The sequence below is a fragment of the Nylanderia fulva genome, unplaced genomic scaffold (genome assembly GCF_048542155.1).
Source record: "Nylanderia fulva isolate GAGA-0341 unplaced genomic scaffold, ASM4854215v1 Scaffold186, whole genome shotgun sequence".
Classification (NCBI taxonomy): domain Eukaryota; kingdom Metazoa; phylum Arthropoda; class Insecta; order Hymenoptera; family Formicidae; genus Nylanderia; species Nylanderia fulva.
Genome location: NW_028190119.1, coordinates 162,291 through 177,675, shown reverse-complemented (window position 1 = coordinate 177,675; position 15,385 = coordinate 162,291). Strand labels below are relative to the sequence as shown.

The 15,385-nt window shown below is 31.5% G+C and overlaps 1 protein-coding gene and 1 long non-coding RNA gene across 2 annotated transcripts; both read left to right on the top strand.

The window, feature by feature from the left end:
• Positions 1–1,763: 1,763 nt before the first annotated feature.
• On the top strand, positions 1,764–2,786 carry LOC146723571 (uncharacterized). Its single transcript, XR_014924499.1, has 3 exons — positions 1,764–1,943; positions 2,094–2,326; positions 2,433–2,786. It is a non-coding gene; the product is annotated as an uncharacterized LOC146723571 (long non-coding RNA).
• Positions 2,787–4,866: 2,080 nt separating this feature from the next.
• On the top strand, positions 4,867–7,884 carry LOC114937233 (uncharacterized). Its single transcript, XM_029310653.2, has 5 exons — positions 4,867–5,454; positions 5,576–5,684; positions 5,910–6,046; positions 6,139–6,636; positions 6,738–7,884. Exons 1-5 carry the CDS (start codon positions 5,352–5,354, stop codon positions 6,803–6,805), a joined length of 915 nt encoding a protein of 304 aa, XP_029166486.1. The 5' UTR covers positions 4,867–5,351; the 3' UTR covers positions 6,806–7,884.
• Positions 7,885–15,385: the final 7,501 nt, after the last annotated feature.

Sequence of the window (15,385 nt, the reverse complement as noted above, 5' to 3'; positions counted from 1 at the left end):
GATATATTAGCGAACAAGAAATAATAATAGGACAAATAGGACATTAACGAGTAAAACATAGATATTAGATCATATATAAACACGCACGCTCTCCGATCAAGTAGAGTTTAAAATGAGCTGTCTTTCTGTATTGTTGGTTTGTTATGTGTCATCCTTAATAACTGTTAATAAGTAGCAAAATTGTCAAGAAGAACGATGATAGGTAAGCATACTACCAATTGTAGGGAATACATATTATAATTTGGACATACGTTGATCGGTAATTTTTTATTAATCGCAGCGCCTACGGAACGGGTTAATTTCTCGCATATTAACGATGAAACTATCCGAGATCTGAACAAAATCAGGGATCATATCGAGGCGAACATTGTTGGACAGGACGGATTGAAACACGCGTTAATTGCTCAAAAACTCTTGATTCTGAATAACTATAATTAAATTTCGATATTATGTGAATTGTAAGAATTTATATTTCAATAATTATACTGAAGAAGACCGCGTGCGGTCGAAACGTTTATAGAATGATTGTAATTTGCGTTAGTTTTAATATAATGACTGTAGTTTTATAATTTATACATGTAATAAATGGTAGTTGACTGAACATCTCGAATATTCAGCTCGATAAGTTGGCCTTATATTTATCACTTTGTTTTCAATATACGAGCGACAATTGTATTAATTTATTTATAAATTAAAATATAAAATAAAAATGCGCTCTCGCGTCATCTTCTTTATGCTCTCCTTCGCCTATCTCTTTCTCTCTCTTTCTCTTTCGCGAACACCTAGCCGCTATTTCTCTCACGTCGTCTCTCTTTGCGCTCTTCTTCGAATATTGCGCTATCTCTCTCTGTCGCGAACACTTAGCCGTGCTATCTCTCTCGCTGTGCTCTCTCGTTGATGCTCTCTTCACTTTCCCCTCTTCGCGGACCCTAAACACGCGGATTCCCTTCCCCGCGGACTCCTCGCGGACACTAAACTCGCGGATCCCCCTCTCCGCGTGATGTCATTTCCCGCGCCGCAGGCCCCCCTTGTCCCGCAGCCCTCAGAGAACTTGGGTTAGAACTCTCCCTATATATCTACTGGTTTCCAACAAACAACGTAAAGATTCGAATTTTAAAGTTATATTGGACGACGTTCCGCCTCTAAATCGAAATTTAGAGTCCAGCACGCGTAGTTCATGAATTGGCCGACAATCATTACCGCGAACAGCGCCCATGAAATGAAACCATATTTTGACTTACCCCCACCACTGGAGTTTGGTTTCCTGGTCTCTAACACTGACAACAGTACCACAGTAGAACCAATATGTGCACCCCACCCTTTTTTCTGGTTTGCGTCGATCCGCCATGTTTTTGGGTGTAACCAATCAGGCGCAAGATCAGTGTAATGCTCAGAGACGGAATACTGTGTCACATATGTAATGTCTAATGTACAATAAATGTACGTTTACAAAAATTATATCTTTTTTATATTATTATTTTATTTAAGGTATGAATATAAAATTTTTAACAATAAATAATCGTGCTAGATACAATAAAAACTGGGACGCTTTAATAGTTGATACGCTACTGAGTCACCCAAAAACATGGCGGACAATCAGAAACAAACACCTCAGAACATATAGATATGGAAGGGGAATTGCCTTTGTTCTCAACAGAAAAAAGTGTCCCCAAGAAGTGAGAAAGAAAATCATCGTTGCCTCTCTCTCACTGCTTACTGCTCAAAAGTGCGCATGCGCGGCGACTGTGCGGTTTGCGCAGCTGATCGAGCAAATAATAAGGCTAATAAGTTATATATTAGCCATATGTAGAAATGTATTAATGTTGTAGATAAATTTTACAATTTATTGAAAAACGTGCTCATTCGCGAACATTGTCAAAATTTAAGATGGGTTTTTATTGTATTTTATGTGGTAAAAATGATAAATCAGTTTCCTATTTACGGTGAGTAAAAATATATTTAATTTATTGTCAAATTTCATCATGTCAGTAATCTCAGCAATGGATATAATTATTGAACTATTTAAACTAATTACTATTAAAACTATTTTTTTCTGTATTTTAATTACTTAAATGTATTTTATTTGTCAACAGATTTCCATCAAATAAGCACATCAGAAAGCAGTGGTTGAAATTCTGTAAAAAGAATGAGAAAAATTTGCATGCCTCACACAGATTGTGTACAGATCACTTTAAATCCGAGGATCTGAGGAAGCATTTAAAATATATTGGTGTACAAGAAAAAGCTGTTCCTTGTATATATATGGCGAAAGCGCAATTTGTTACTGTTGAAAATGCCACTAACGATGACAATATCTGTTCTACCTGTAAGCAATAAATAAATTCTAAAAGATAAGGAGCACCGCTACTGGTTCCCCCGAAAGAGAACCGCTCGTTACTTTGATGTTGTTTACTCCGAATCTCGAAAATCAGGTGATGCGTGACAAAAGGAGACGTGCCGTATTCTAATTCGCTACTTCAGGACACTGACCCTGCGCAAAACGAAATCCTAGTGCGTGTCCTGCCGCGATTGGTAATTACCATATATGGACCGCGGTCGAGAAGATAACGAGGAGCGTAACGGAGAAGAACGCGAACTCGTGCTCCGACTTCGGAAGAGTAAGAACGCGTGTAGTCTCTGAAATCTAATAAAATACGTCGTTTCACATTATACCAAAGTTGATTGCTTTCCTAATCCCGCGGTTCCCGGTGCGTTGGAATTTACCACGTTGGTGAACGAGATTCGAACAATCGTTAAAATAAAACGAAATAATTATCAATTACTTATATACCAAAATAGAAGAAATCAGTGATCCCAAGAATGACAACATTAACGGGAGTTATTTGTCTTCGAATAATTGTCTACCTCCCTTGAGACAGAAAGATGTTAGTTGCAGCATCAAAAAGAAACGCTTAGATTTAGATTCAATAGAATTGGTTTCTAATTATGATGCTGAAATAGGCAACTGTGAAACTCCTCCGAATAATTGCCTAACTGAATTGCCTACTGAATTGGTTTCTAATGATGGTACTGGAATAGGCAACTGTAAAACTCCTCCGAATAATTGCTTAACTGAAGTCTCTGCTTTTACACCAACCATTTCTAATTCTGCTCCACCGATAATACCAAATCCACGTTATGTTGGTGATATCCAGTTATCTCATTTCGCAACACCAAAACGAGCTACGAGAGCCATCAATGTAGTACGACGTACCGTAACGCAACAATAGAAAATTAAAACGTTGCAGAAAAAATTCAATAGATGCAAGCAACGTATATCTTCATTAAAAGATCTGATCTTAGATTTGAAGAAAAAAAACTACATTTCTGAAGCTGCTGCTAACAACTTAATGGTATTTAAATACAGGGTTTGTCCGGAAAGTAATGCGTCGCATTTTTTTGTGACGCGACTATACATCGCAGAGCGATGGGACCGGTTGGGGAGGAAGGGGGGTACCCTTAGCTTTCCAACGGTAGGTCGCTCAATTGTTTCCATGCGCTTGGAGGGTTAGGACGGCTTATTCTGTGAACCTCTGCTTAGTGGTCGCGTCGAACTTGTGATGGAGAGAACGATAGAGCAACGCTATGCGATAAAGTTTTGCGTGAAGCTGGACAAGACGCCGCTGGAAACTTTTGAAATGCTCAAGAAAGTTTTCGGGGACGATTGCCTTTCCAAATCGCAGTCAAACAGATGGCACAAGATGTTTAGAGAAGGTCGGAAGGAGGTCGCCGACGAGGCCCGCGCAGGACGCCCGTCAACATCGCGAACGGACGACAATGTGACTCGTGTGCGCCAATTATTGAATTTAGACCGTCGAATGAATGTTCGCTTAATGTCGGAATTATTGAACTTGCCGAAAACGATTGTTCACGAGATTGTATCGGAAGACTTGGCCATGCGGAAGATTTGCGCAAAACTTGTGCCCAGAGTGTTGACCGATGCGCAAAAGCAACACCGAGTGGAAGTTTGTGAAGAACTCAAGCAACTCTGTGCAGATAATCCCAATTTCCGGCGGACTTTTTTTTATTTCCTCGGCTGAAAAGGGAGCTCAAAGGACAACAGCTCGAGTCGGTTGACAACGTACAAGCTACTTCGACGGCCTCCCTGAACAGCATCCCAGTCAAGGAGTTCCAGAAATCTTATGACGCATGGAAATCGCGTTGGCAAAAATGTATTGACGCAGAAGGGTCATACTTCGAACAATTTTAAGTTGTTTTACCTATGCGATCAATAAATTCTTTTTTAAAAAAATGCGACGCATTACTTTCCGGACAAACCCTGTAGCATTTCTCGATCGATGATGGCATCGAATAATAGATCGATGGCATCGGGGGTACCCGGTATCCGACCACCTGCAACGCGCCGCATTCGCGCCGCCGCCCGCGGCTTCCGCGACCGCGATATCGTTCGTCCGTCCGCGCGATAGTCGTAAGTCCGTATCTGTAAAAAGTGTAAATACCGGTGTGTCTGTCCTCTAGGTTTAAGTTGTACATATCACTGTAAAATAAACAAAGTATCACGTCAACTCGTCTACGCAAGCTTGGCTTCCCCCCTCCCCTTCCCCCGCTCCCGAATCCTGGTTCCGGCGAGCCGTCCGAGGCTGACCGATACGGAACCGTTACAGATTATTAGTTAGATATGAGGTGAAAGCTGCTGAAACGGGAAATTGCATGATCAATAATACTCAGATTTTATTTGTATCGTCAAAGAAGGAAGAAACACGTACGTTGGTGTTGTTAATGCAATTATCAATAAAAGATTGAAATATTTATATTCAAGGGGTGACGATCATATAAAGAATAATATAAAAAGTTTTGATTTTTCTAAATGTATAGTTCTCCCATATATTAATGGATTGAGTGAGGATGTTCGTCGTGATTTAAACAACTATGGTATAGATGTTCTTTATACAGTAGTAAATAAACTTAATAAATTAATCAAGAAAGGGAAGGACCAACTCTTGCCAAATAAAAGAACGAATGTCGTGTATAAAATCACATGCAATGATTGTTCTTCATGTTATATAGGGTAAACCAAACGTCACTTAGAAACACGTATTAGGGAACACCATAACGATGTTAAAAAGCATGAAAGCAATCATTCATAGCGTCTTCCATTGGAAAAAAACTCGCTGGCACTCAGTGCCCCCTAGTTTTTAATTTTTTATGGAGATTACACAAAACGCCACCAGTTCTAAATAGTTTTACACTTTCAATGAAATAAAGACATTAGAACTCAGTTTTAACAAAAACGGCGCAGTGTTGAGAGGAAAAGACTTTGAGGTTAATTAGCACAGCTGCCAGCTGCATTTATCTGGATCTCTTTTTATTTTTTTTATATATATTTTACAATGACGAGTGAAAAAAACGATTTAAAAGCTATTTACTTAAAAATAAACTCATTAGAATCAATATGTTGTGAAGTGGACAAAAATACATACTATCGATTGAAACGTAAGTAAATTATTTTTTCTACGATTAATGAGAATGTTTGTTGATTAAGCACAATTCGTAGATTTAAAACTTATTAATTACTATTACCTAAATAAATTCAGCAAGAATATATATTTTATAGATATCAATAACTATGCGGTGGATTTTGTTCTTCAATTAGTAGAAAGAGAAATATTAAAATTAGAAGAAAGTATAGTTTCATTAGCTCTTTCTTTTGATGATACAACATTGTAAGTACTTGAAGCTCTATTAGTTATAATCAACAAAATATATAAAATTTATTATATTATATATATTAATATACTATATATATATATATATATATATATATATATATATATATTTATATATATATATATTTATATATATATATATATTGTATATGTATATATATATATATTTTATATATATATATATATATATGTATATTAAACTGCTTAATCCTTTTATTACAGTATTCCAGTGGTTTTAAACAATGATTGTGGTTTAACTTCATCAAATACAGAAATAAATCTTCAGGATGAGAATATTTTTACTGCAAGTCAAAATGATGTTTGTACAAAAAAATTAGAAGATTGCAATGATGATAGTGGTATATACTACACATATATGTTTACTATTATACATCTAAAATTAGTAAGTTGAATGATAATGCGTTACATTCTCACAAATTTCTTTTTACAGATAAATTATGGACCATCCCTGAAACGAAATTTCTGTTGGATAAATACAATTCATACCTTTCATTAGTGGGTCCAATGAAAAGGTACAAAACTAAAAAAGTCATGTGGAACCGAATTGCCCAAGATTTAAAGGAAATTTTGAACATTGAACGGACTGGTGTGCAATGTGAAAATAGATATAAAACGGTTATAAAAAGAAAGAAAAAATCAATAGATAATAACAGCAAATCAGGTTCTAGCAGAATGGAGGTTGAGTATGAAGAAGAACTGAAGAAAATTTCAGCAGCAGACGATAGTATCGAACCAGAAATTTTAAGAGGTGTAACAAACATCAAAAATAATGTAGCATTGAAATCGTGCAATCTAAAAATATCAAACACAGAAGTTAAAAAGAAGACTAAGAAATCTTTGCAAGATATTTTATATGACATTAATGAGAGAAAAGAAGCAGCAAAACAACGTCGTCACAAAGAAAAGTTAAAATTATTAAAAGAATTATGTAAGTTTAGAATACTTATTAAAAATTGCCAATAATAATAATAATCCTATTAAGACAATATTTCTAATAATCCTATTAATATTTCTAATAATCCTATTTAGACAAGAAAGGATGCAAGGATCAAGAAAACACGTCTGAAGAAAGTGATAACCAGGAAAATGAAAATTAATCATTATACGTTTATATTCAATTTAATTTTAATTTAATTCCAGTTAATTAATTTTAATTTATTTTAATTCAATACCAGTTAATTAATTTCAGTTTATTTCAATTCAATATCAGTTAATTAATTTCAGTTTATTTCAATTTAATTATAGATTGATGTATAATTTGATGTTGAAGACAGATTGATGTGTAATTTGATGTTGAAGACTGATGTATAATTTGATGTTGAAAACTGATATATAATTTTATGTTGAAGATATGTATAATTTTATATTGAAGACAGATTGATGTATAATTTGATGTTGAAGATTGATGTATAATTTTATGTTGAAGACTGATGTATAATTTTATGTTGAAGACTGATGTATAATTTTATGTTCATTCTTACGTTTATTTTATTTCTTAAATACACAATAACTACAAATTAAAAAGTAATTATGATGAAAGCTGTTGACAAATGTCATCTTTTTTTATTTGTCCTAATCTTGTATAATGCATATCTTGCGCTGTCATATGTTCATATTCAGGGTATTCATAAGGATTTTCATCATGGTATTCTTCATTAGGAAAAATGTCATCGTAGTCGATGCATAAATTGTGCAGAACGCAACATGACATTATGAACTTTGTTATTTTATCTACATCTTGAAACTCTAATTTTATCAAGTTTCGAAATCTGTTTTTTAATAAACCAAATGTGTTTTCTATTAAAACTCTAGTACCTGAAAATACTTTATTATAATGAGTTTTATCTACGGATAGGTTTCCATAGTCCCTATATGGAGTCAAAAGCCATGGCTTTACAGCATATGCATTATCTCCTAATATATGGTAAGTATTGCCACAAATATCGAGTAATTCTTGGCTGATAAATGAAAGTTTATAGACTCTTGAATCATGTATTTTCCCAGGAGGACCTGTGAAGACATCAATAAACTTCTTTTTGTAATTGCAAATTCCTTGCAGAGTTATTGAAGGGAGATCATGCCTATTTACATAGGTCGATTTGATTTTATGAGCAGGCGTTCTAATATGAATTGATGTACCATCAATACAACCAAGTGTATTTGGGAACCCAGATATCTTAAAGTAAATGAATAAAAAAATAAAAGTTAAATTACATAAATTAAACAAGAGATTACAGTTACACATATGAATGGTTTGTACATCTTACTTCATAAAAATTCTTTGCAGCAGATTTTTTTTCATCATCTGTTTTAGGAAATTGAATCACTTCTACTGCAATGTTTAATAAATAATCCATTACTCGATTCATTATTCTGAAGAAAGTTGACTCTCCAATATTGAATCTTTCGGCGACATCTCTCATTACACATTTATTAGCAGCATACCTATAACATAGCTTACATATTTTATAGTAAAAAAAAATCCTATTTGTTATTAAAAATGTACTAACCATACAAATGATAAAATGTGAATTTCTGCAGAAATTCGCCTACTCCCATGATCTTCTCTGCAGTATGTTTCATATATTTCACTATTTTGGAAATTTTCAATTAATATAGAACAAGTATTTCTTTGTAATCGAAAATCACGTCGAAACTAAAAAATAAAATTATAAAAAGTTGTATGTATATATATATGTATAATGTAATAATATATGTGGATTGTGTGTGTGTGTGTGTGTACACATACACAATATTATCACATTATACATTTTTATCAAAAAACCTTAAAAAATCAAATATTATAACCTGCTCATCAGTCTTTAGATGAATAGTATCCAAATAATTTATAATCTTTGGTTTTATATTTTTCGAATTTGTAATTAGTAATACTATTTCATCTTCACTTGATGAAGACGAAGATTCTAAAAACTCGTTTGCTAACAATAAGTTCATTTTTTGTCACAACAGTAAAGACTAGATGGAGTAATTCAAATAGTGTGACACTGAAGTGGCCCCGGCCTCTAACCTCGGGGCCACTTTTATTGCACTCAGTGCGCACTGAGAGCATTTTGCACTCTCAATGAAATGTGCTCCACTCAGAACGTGCAAACTAAAACTACCAATGAAATACGCTTCAAGCACTCAGTGTTGCCAGTGCTAGCGAGTTTTTTCCAATGGAAGACGCTATCAGTTGTCAGTAAACATAGGGTTAGTCTTAATCATGATTTTTGTTGGACATCGGTTTCGATATTACATAGTGAGTGTAATGTTAAAAAGAGAGAATTATAGAAATGATTTATATTAAAAAACATAAAGACTCTATAAATTTACAAAAAGATACTGACAATTTGAATGTTATTTATGACACTATTATCAACGTTCTATAAGATCCTTGAATATGTTTCTGTATTTATTTTGACTTATATTATTTTAACTCCTAAGAACATTTTTACCGTTTGATTGTTTATCAGTTTAAGTTAAACCGGGGTTGTACACAGTGTAAAATGAAGACCGAATTAATATTCAAGCGATCTTTTCACTGATTGGCATAATCTTATATATTATGTTTAACATCAAATAATAGGTATTATCATTATAATTTTTAATTTTTAATTGATTATGACGTTACATTTTTAATTAAAATTTGTGTGTAATGTAATTCAACATGTATATGACTGGATTTTAAGATCATTTGGAAAATAGTAATATTTAGTTCTAACATATTTAATTTATTATATTGTTTTCGCATATTTATTATTTTGATCAATTTTGATTATTTATATAACTTAATTTTCATATTATGTTATATAAGTTAATTTATATCCGTATATATATATATATATATATATTATATTTTTAATGTTAAAATTGTTTTGAATTTGTCATTATTTCGTTTAATTCGTATTATCTTATTGTTTATTGTAGTCTGAAGAAGACCCGATATATGGATCGAAACGTAGCGAATTAATAAAGTGCAACATCCTTAGCCAGTTGGGTCGTTTTAATATATTTTTTAACCTTGACTTTTTTTACTTTAATTGATATGAAATTATTTGGAAAATGCGTCTATATAATGTTTTCAACATCTGAGAAATAATAGTTTAATTTTGATTTTAGCGCGAAAGCAGCCAAGAAATATTTTATAAGGATAAAAGATTCACACAAATTAGTTTTATATAAGATGGTTTCATAGAAGTTATGAAATCAATTAAAATATACTTCTCGTACAAAAACCAATATTACGATATATTAATTAAATGTTAGTATTGACGAAAAAGAGCAAGTACAACCAAATCAGCTTTAAAAAGTTTTTAATATATATATATATGTTACAGTAAGACGTCTTTTCTCGTCGCGCGCTTCTATTCGCGTGGATTGGCCGATCTTTTTTATTTACTAACTCAATAATTATTGCGAAAATCGCAAAACGGTAGAGGACTTTCCTATTCGGTTTAACTTACTCTACCTGCACACGATGGTTGAGGCAACTCTTACCGGATACCCTGTATATACATATACATATGTATATATACATATATGTATATAATTATACATATATATAAATATATAAGATATATAAAAATTATTTATTAAATATACTATTTATTTATTATATAACTTCTTTTCGTTAAATTCGTTTTTAATTGAATAATATAATTAAAAGATAAAAATATCGATAAAATAAAAAGTAAAAAGATTATATATATGTAAATGTCGCATGAATAAGGGTGCCGTCACATGCGGCGTAAAATATGTACGCCAGCGTACGCGTAACTTACGCCAAACTCGATCAACCAATTACCTCGTTTCAGTTATCATACGCAAATTCATCTAGTGATTTAACGTAATACCGATACGCTGAATTCAATTTTTTGCGTAAGCTGCCGAAAAGTCGCATAGTTACAACAATTGTATTTATGCGATTTGCGTATAATTTCATAATTTTGCGATGTGTGCTGAAAAAATGAATAACCAAATTCGGGTAAGAACAAATTTTAGAAATAAAAATTATCTGTTCAATTTAGATATAATTCACCGTTTGCACAATATAACGAAATAATTTTGGCGTTATCTCTGGTAAAAATTATTTTCAGAATGTCTCATAACAATTTTTTAAATTTCTTTTTTTGAACGATGTGTTAATTTATATAGAAAATCTTCAAAATTTTCTGAGAAAATTTTAAAAACTTTATGAATTGATGCATCTTTCAAAAATGTTCAAAAAAAGGATGCTAAAAATTGTTCTGAGAATTTCTGAAAATTAATAGTATTAACTAATTCATTATATATTAGCACTTTTGAGTATTTGATTGCTGAACTATATGAATGAAACCTGTTAAAATAATACTTTTATTTCTTTATTTATATATTTTCTTATTTATTTATTATTTACATACTTTTTATTTATACACGCTGCACCTTATCCATTTACTTCATCATTACATACTTAACCTAAGCTATGATTACGCACATTTTACGATAAATACCAGGTACCTAATTCACATGGCGCGTATTTAGTAATACGCCTAAATAATAATAACTAATAGAAAATCGATTTTAGTATTTCTGCTGTGTTCTACAACAGAAACTCTAATCTTTATTAGTTAGAATATGTGATATAATAAAAGGCCAACTTAACGAGCTTATATGCTAATTAATTGAAAAATTTATTTATTAATTTACGTCATACTATACAAAAGTTAAGATAAACGTTTCGACTGTACGACAGTCTTTCTCAATATCCTAATAATATGTTAAAAAATTAATTTAGTCATTTCGACATCATAAATAAATACAACAATTATAAGATTATATGACGAACGCAGTACAAAATTCATGTTTGTTGGCATGAGTTAGAGCGTCAGATGCTGTTATATTATGTAACGACACTGTGAACAAATTAATATATCCGCTCAAATATTACATTTAGATTTTTAATAAATAGTATTAACTTACTTTTTTGTCAACGAACATAACACTTTTTTTAAAAAATTATTTCTTTTTACTTAACATAATCACAATGTGTACTTTTTTAAAAAACAAATCGATATCTGTATCTTACAATGTCGGCGCGCTGTATATATACCCAATTTTTAAGATGACGTAGACAATTTTTTTAGAATATCATAATAAGAACCGTCAAGACGCTCGGTGTCCTTTTTTAGGTTGATACTGTTGTTTTCTTCTTTAATATATATCATTTCTGATATCAACCTTTTATAATAATTCTTTTCATAATCTAGGATTTTTGTGTCGTTCCAATTGAAATTGTGTGTAAATTTTACAATATGATCAGAAACCACCGAGTGCCTTGCTGAATCTAATCTAATATTATTTTTATGTTCATTTACTCTTGTACCTAATTGTCTTTTCGTCTGTCCTACATTTATTAGTTAGATTTATTACGCTTTACGCGAAATTTAACGAAATACGCTCCATGTGAAAGAGCATTTTTTAAATGGCGTAAGTTCTGGCATATTACTAGAATACACAAAGTACGCAGCAGTACGCGCGTACGCTTCTTACGCCGTATGTGACGGCACCCTCATCGGGATGCACCCTAAGTGTTAAATTAACTATCTCACTCCCAACTTCCGACTTCACTCTGGGCTATGTTCCAAATGTCACTTCCGGATGACTTTCTTTCCTCCTCTATTACTCTAGGTATGGGAAGAAAGAATCATGTAGGTAACACACTTTTGCATAGGCGCATAAGCGTAAACATGAGAATCTTGATTGGTCTATAAACGTATGCATAAAAAATACAACCAATCGAATTTCTTATACATATGCTTATGCGCTTATGCAAGAGTATGTGCTCCCCGCTTTAGTTCTCTATTTATTTAGGGCAATCTGTATGAACCGATTATACTCTGGGTTAGGGTGTCGTCACATGAGGCGTAACTTGCGTATGCCTAACTTGCGTCTCATTTCAGTATCAGCTTCTGTCTAGTTATTATATGCTTTGTACGCTATTATCGTTACGTCGAATTCAATTTCTGGCGGAAGAAACGCTGCTGCGTATTTGTAAAAAAAAACACAACTCCATTTGTGCGTTCTTCTGCCAAAGACTAAAGACAAAGAAGAAGTTAATTTTAATCCATCCATACCTATACATTATTAAGACGAACAAGAATAATCAAATAAGAGTAAGTTAACAAAAATCTAATTTATTATATAAGCTTTAATAGCGTTCGATTAAAAACAGTCTACTGCTCACATATAATACAAAATTTCAAGTTTAAATTGTATATTAATAGGTCTTCGTACTTTTTGCATTTGAAATCTGTTTTCTCTTTCTCTAATATTTAACATATATTGATTTCTTGTTTTACATGCATGAATTTTTGAGAATTTTGAGCAATATGAACATCATAATGCATTATTTTCTACATTGCATGTTTGAATCTTTTCAGCACAAATGCGGGTATTCGTTTATCTTGTCACTTTGCCAGCAATTTTAAATATGCGCGTTTTACGGAACCCAAAGCATCGGTTCCCCATGAAGCGTATTATTCGGGACGCGTAGGTTACGAAAACCAATCACAAGTCCTATTTAGCATTTCTGTTAAAGCATACAACGGAAACTCTAATTTACGATTGGTTGTATTAGTTACACGTTCCGCGCAATACGTCCTATGTGAATGCCGTCCTTCAGAATAGCGTAACCACGGCGTATCTTTTATTAAATCACTAGATTACACTAGAATACGCAGGTTACGCTTAACGCAAGTTACGCCTCATGTGACGGCACCCTAACAAATAATGAGAGCTATTTATGGTAATGGTATTTTCGATTTTATTTTTATTTACATTAATATAACGCACACGTTTTGATACACAAAATGCACAATCATTTGCATATTTATAAACTTTCGTCCAAAATATTTTTTTGTTAATTTGTGGCTTTAATTATCTTGATAAAAATTACAATTTATTATATATTTATTTATCGATATTTTTATCTTATAAATCAATATAATATCTAATTTATAATAAATATAATAAATCTCGCGTTTATTTCTTTAAGTCTTTAGGGAGGTATAGAGGTTTATGAAATTAAATCTCAAGTATGAGATATTTCATATCTAAAAATTTTGGTAGTACACCAAGAATAATATATGTGACTTGTGCACATTTCGTTTATTTTCCAACGAAAAATTAATTTTCGTTGGAGATGTACGCAAGAAACATCCGCGTATGGCTTTTAAGGCCTTATTATTCGTATTTTAATATTAAATATAATAAATATTTTATCTAATAAATAAATATATAATAGATCATTTTTATCAAGATAAGCTACAAATTAACAAGAAAAGATTTTGGGCGAAAGTTTATAAATATGCGAATGATTGTACATTTTGTATATCAAAACGTGCATTTTATTAATGTAAATGAAAATAAAATCAAAAATACCATTACCATAAATTAACAAAAAAAGATTTTAGGCGAAAGTTTATAAATATGCAAATGATTGTGCATTTTGTATATCAAAACGTGCGTTTTATTAATTTAAATGAAAATAAAATCAAAAATACCATTACCGGATAGCTCTCATTATTTGTTATTCATGCGACATTTACATATATGTATAATCTTGTTGCTTTTTATTTTATCGATATTTTTATTTTTTAATTATATTATTCAATTAAAAACGAATTTAACGAAAAGTTATATAATAAATAATTTTTATATATCTTATATATTTATATATATGTATAGTTATATATATATATATTTTTTTAAACCTTTTAAAGCTGATTATATTGTACTTGCTCTTTTTCGTCAATATTAATATTTAATCAATATATTGTAATGTTGGTTCTTGTACGAGAAGTATATTTTAATTGATTTTATAATCTATGAAACCATCTTACATAAAACTAATTTGTGTGAATCTTTTAAGCGGGGAGCACACACTCTTGGATAAGCGCATAAGCATATGCATAAGAAATTCGATTGGTTGAATTTTTTAGGCATACGTTCATAGACCAATCAAGATTCTTATGTTTATGTTTATGCGCCTATGCAAAAGTGTGTGCTCCCTGCTTTATCCTTATAAAATTTTTTTTTGTTTTTGTGACACAATCAAAATTAAACTATTATTTCCCAGATGTTGAAAACATTATATAGACGCATTTCCCAAATAATTTCATATTAATTAAAGTAAAAAAAAAAAGATTTTTTAAAAGTTATGTCTGCTAACTATTTGCTCTTAATTAATTTTCTCTAATTATAAATAAACTATGAGTTTCTAAATTATGCAAACATATTCCTAAAGCCCTAATATTTCCCAAACGATAGCAGTAATAAGAAATAAAAAATAAAAATAAATAATAAAAAATATAAAAGTTATCCAATCGATGCCTAAGCGTACTTTAAACTTGATTTCCAAGTGAAATAATTATTTCCCAAACGTTAAAACTATTACAGACATGTTTCAAATAATTTTACGTTAATTAAGAAAAAAAAGATGTTTTTTCGAATTATTGTCTGCTAACTATACGCTCAATCTATTTTAATTAATGATAAATAAACTATTATTTCCTACACTACGAAATCTATTCCTAAATGTGCCCAAACGATTTCCAAGTGATTGGTATAACTGATAATAGGGAAATATTAAATTTGTCTGCTAAATAGATGGAGGTCTACAAAAAGTATGTACAAAGGCA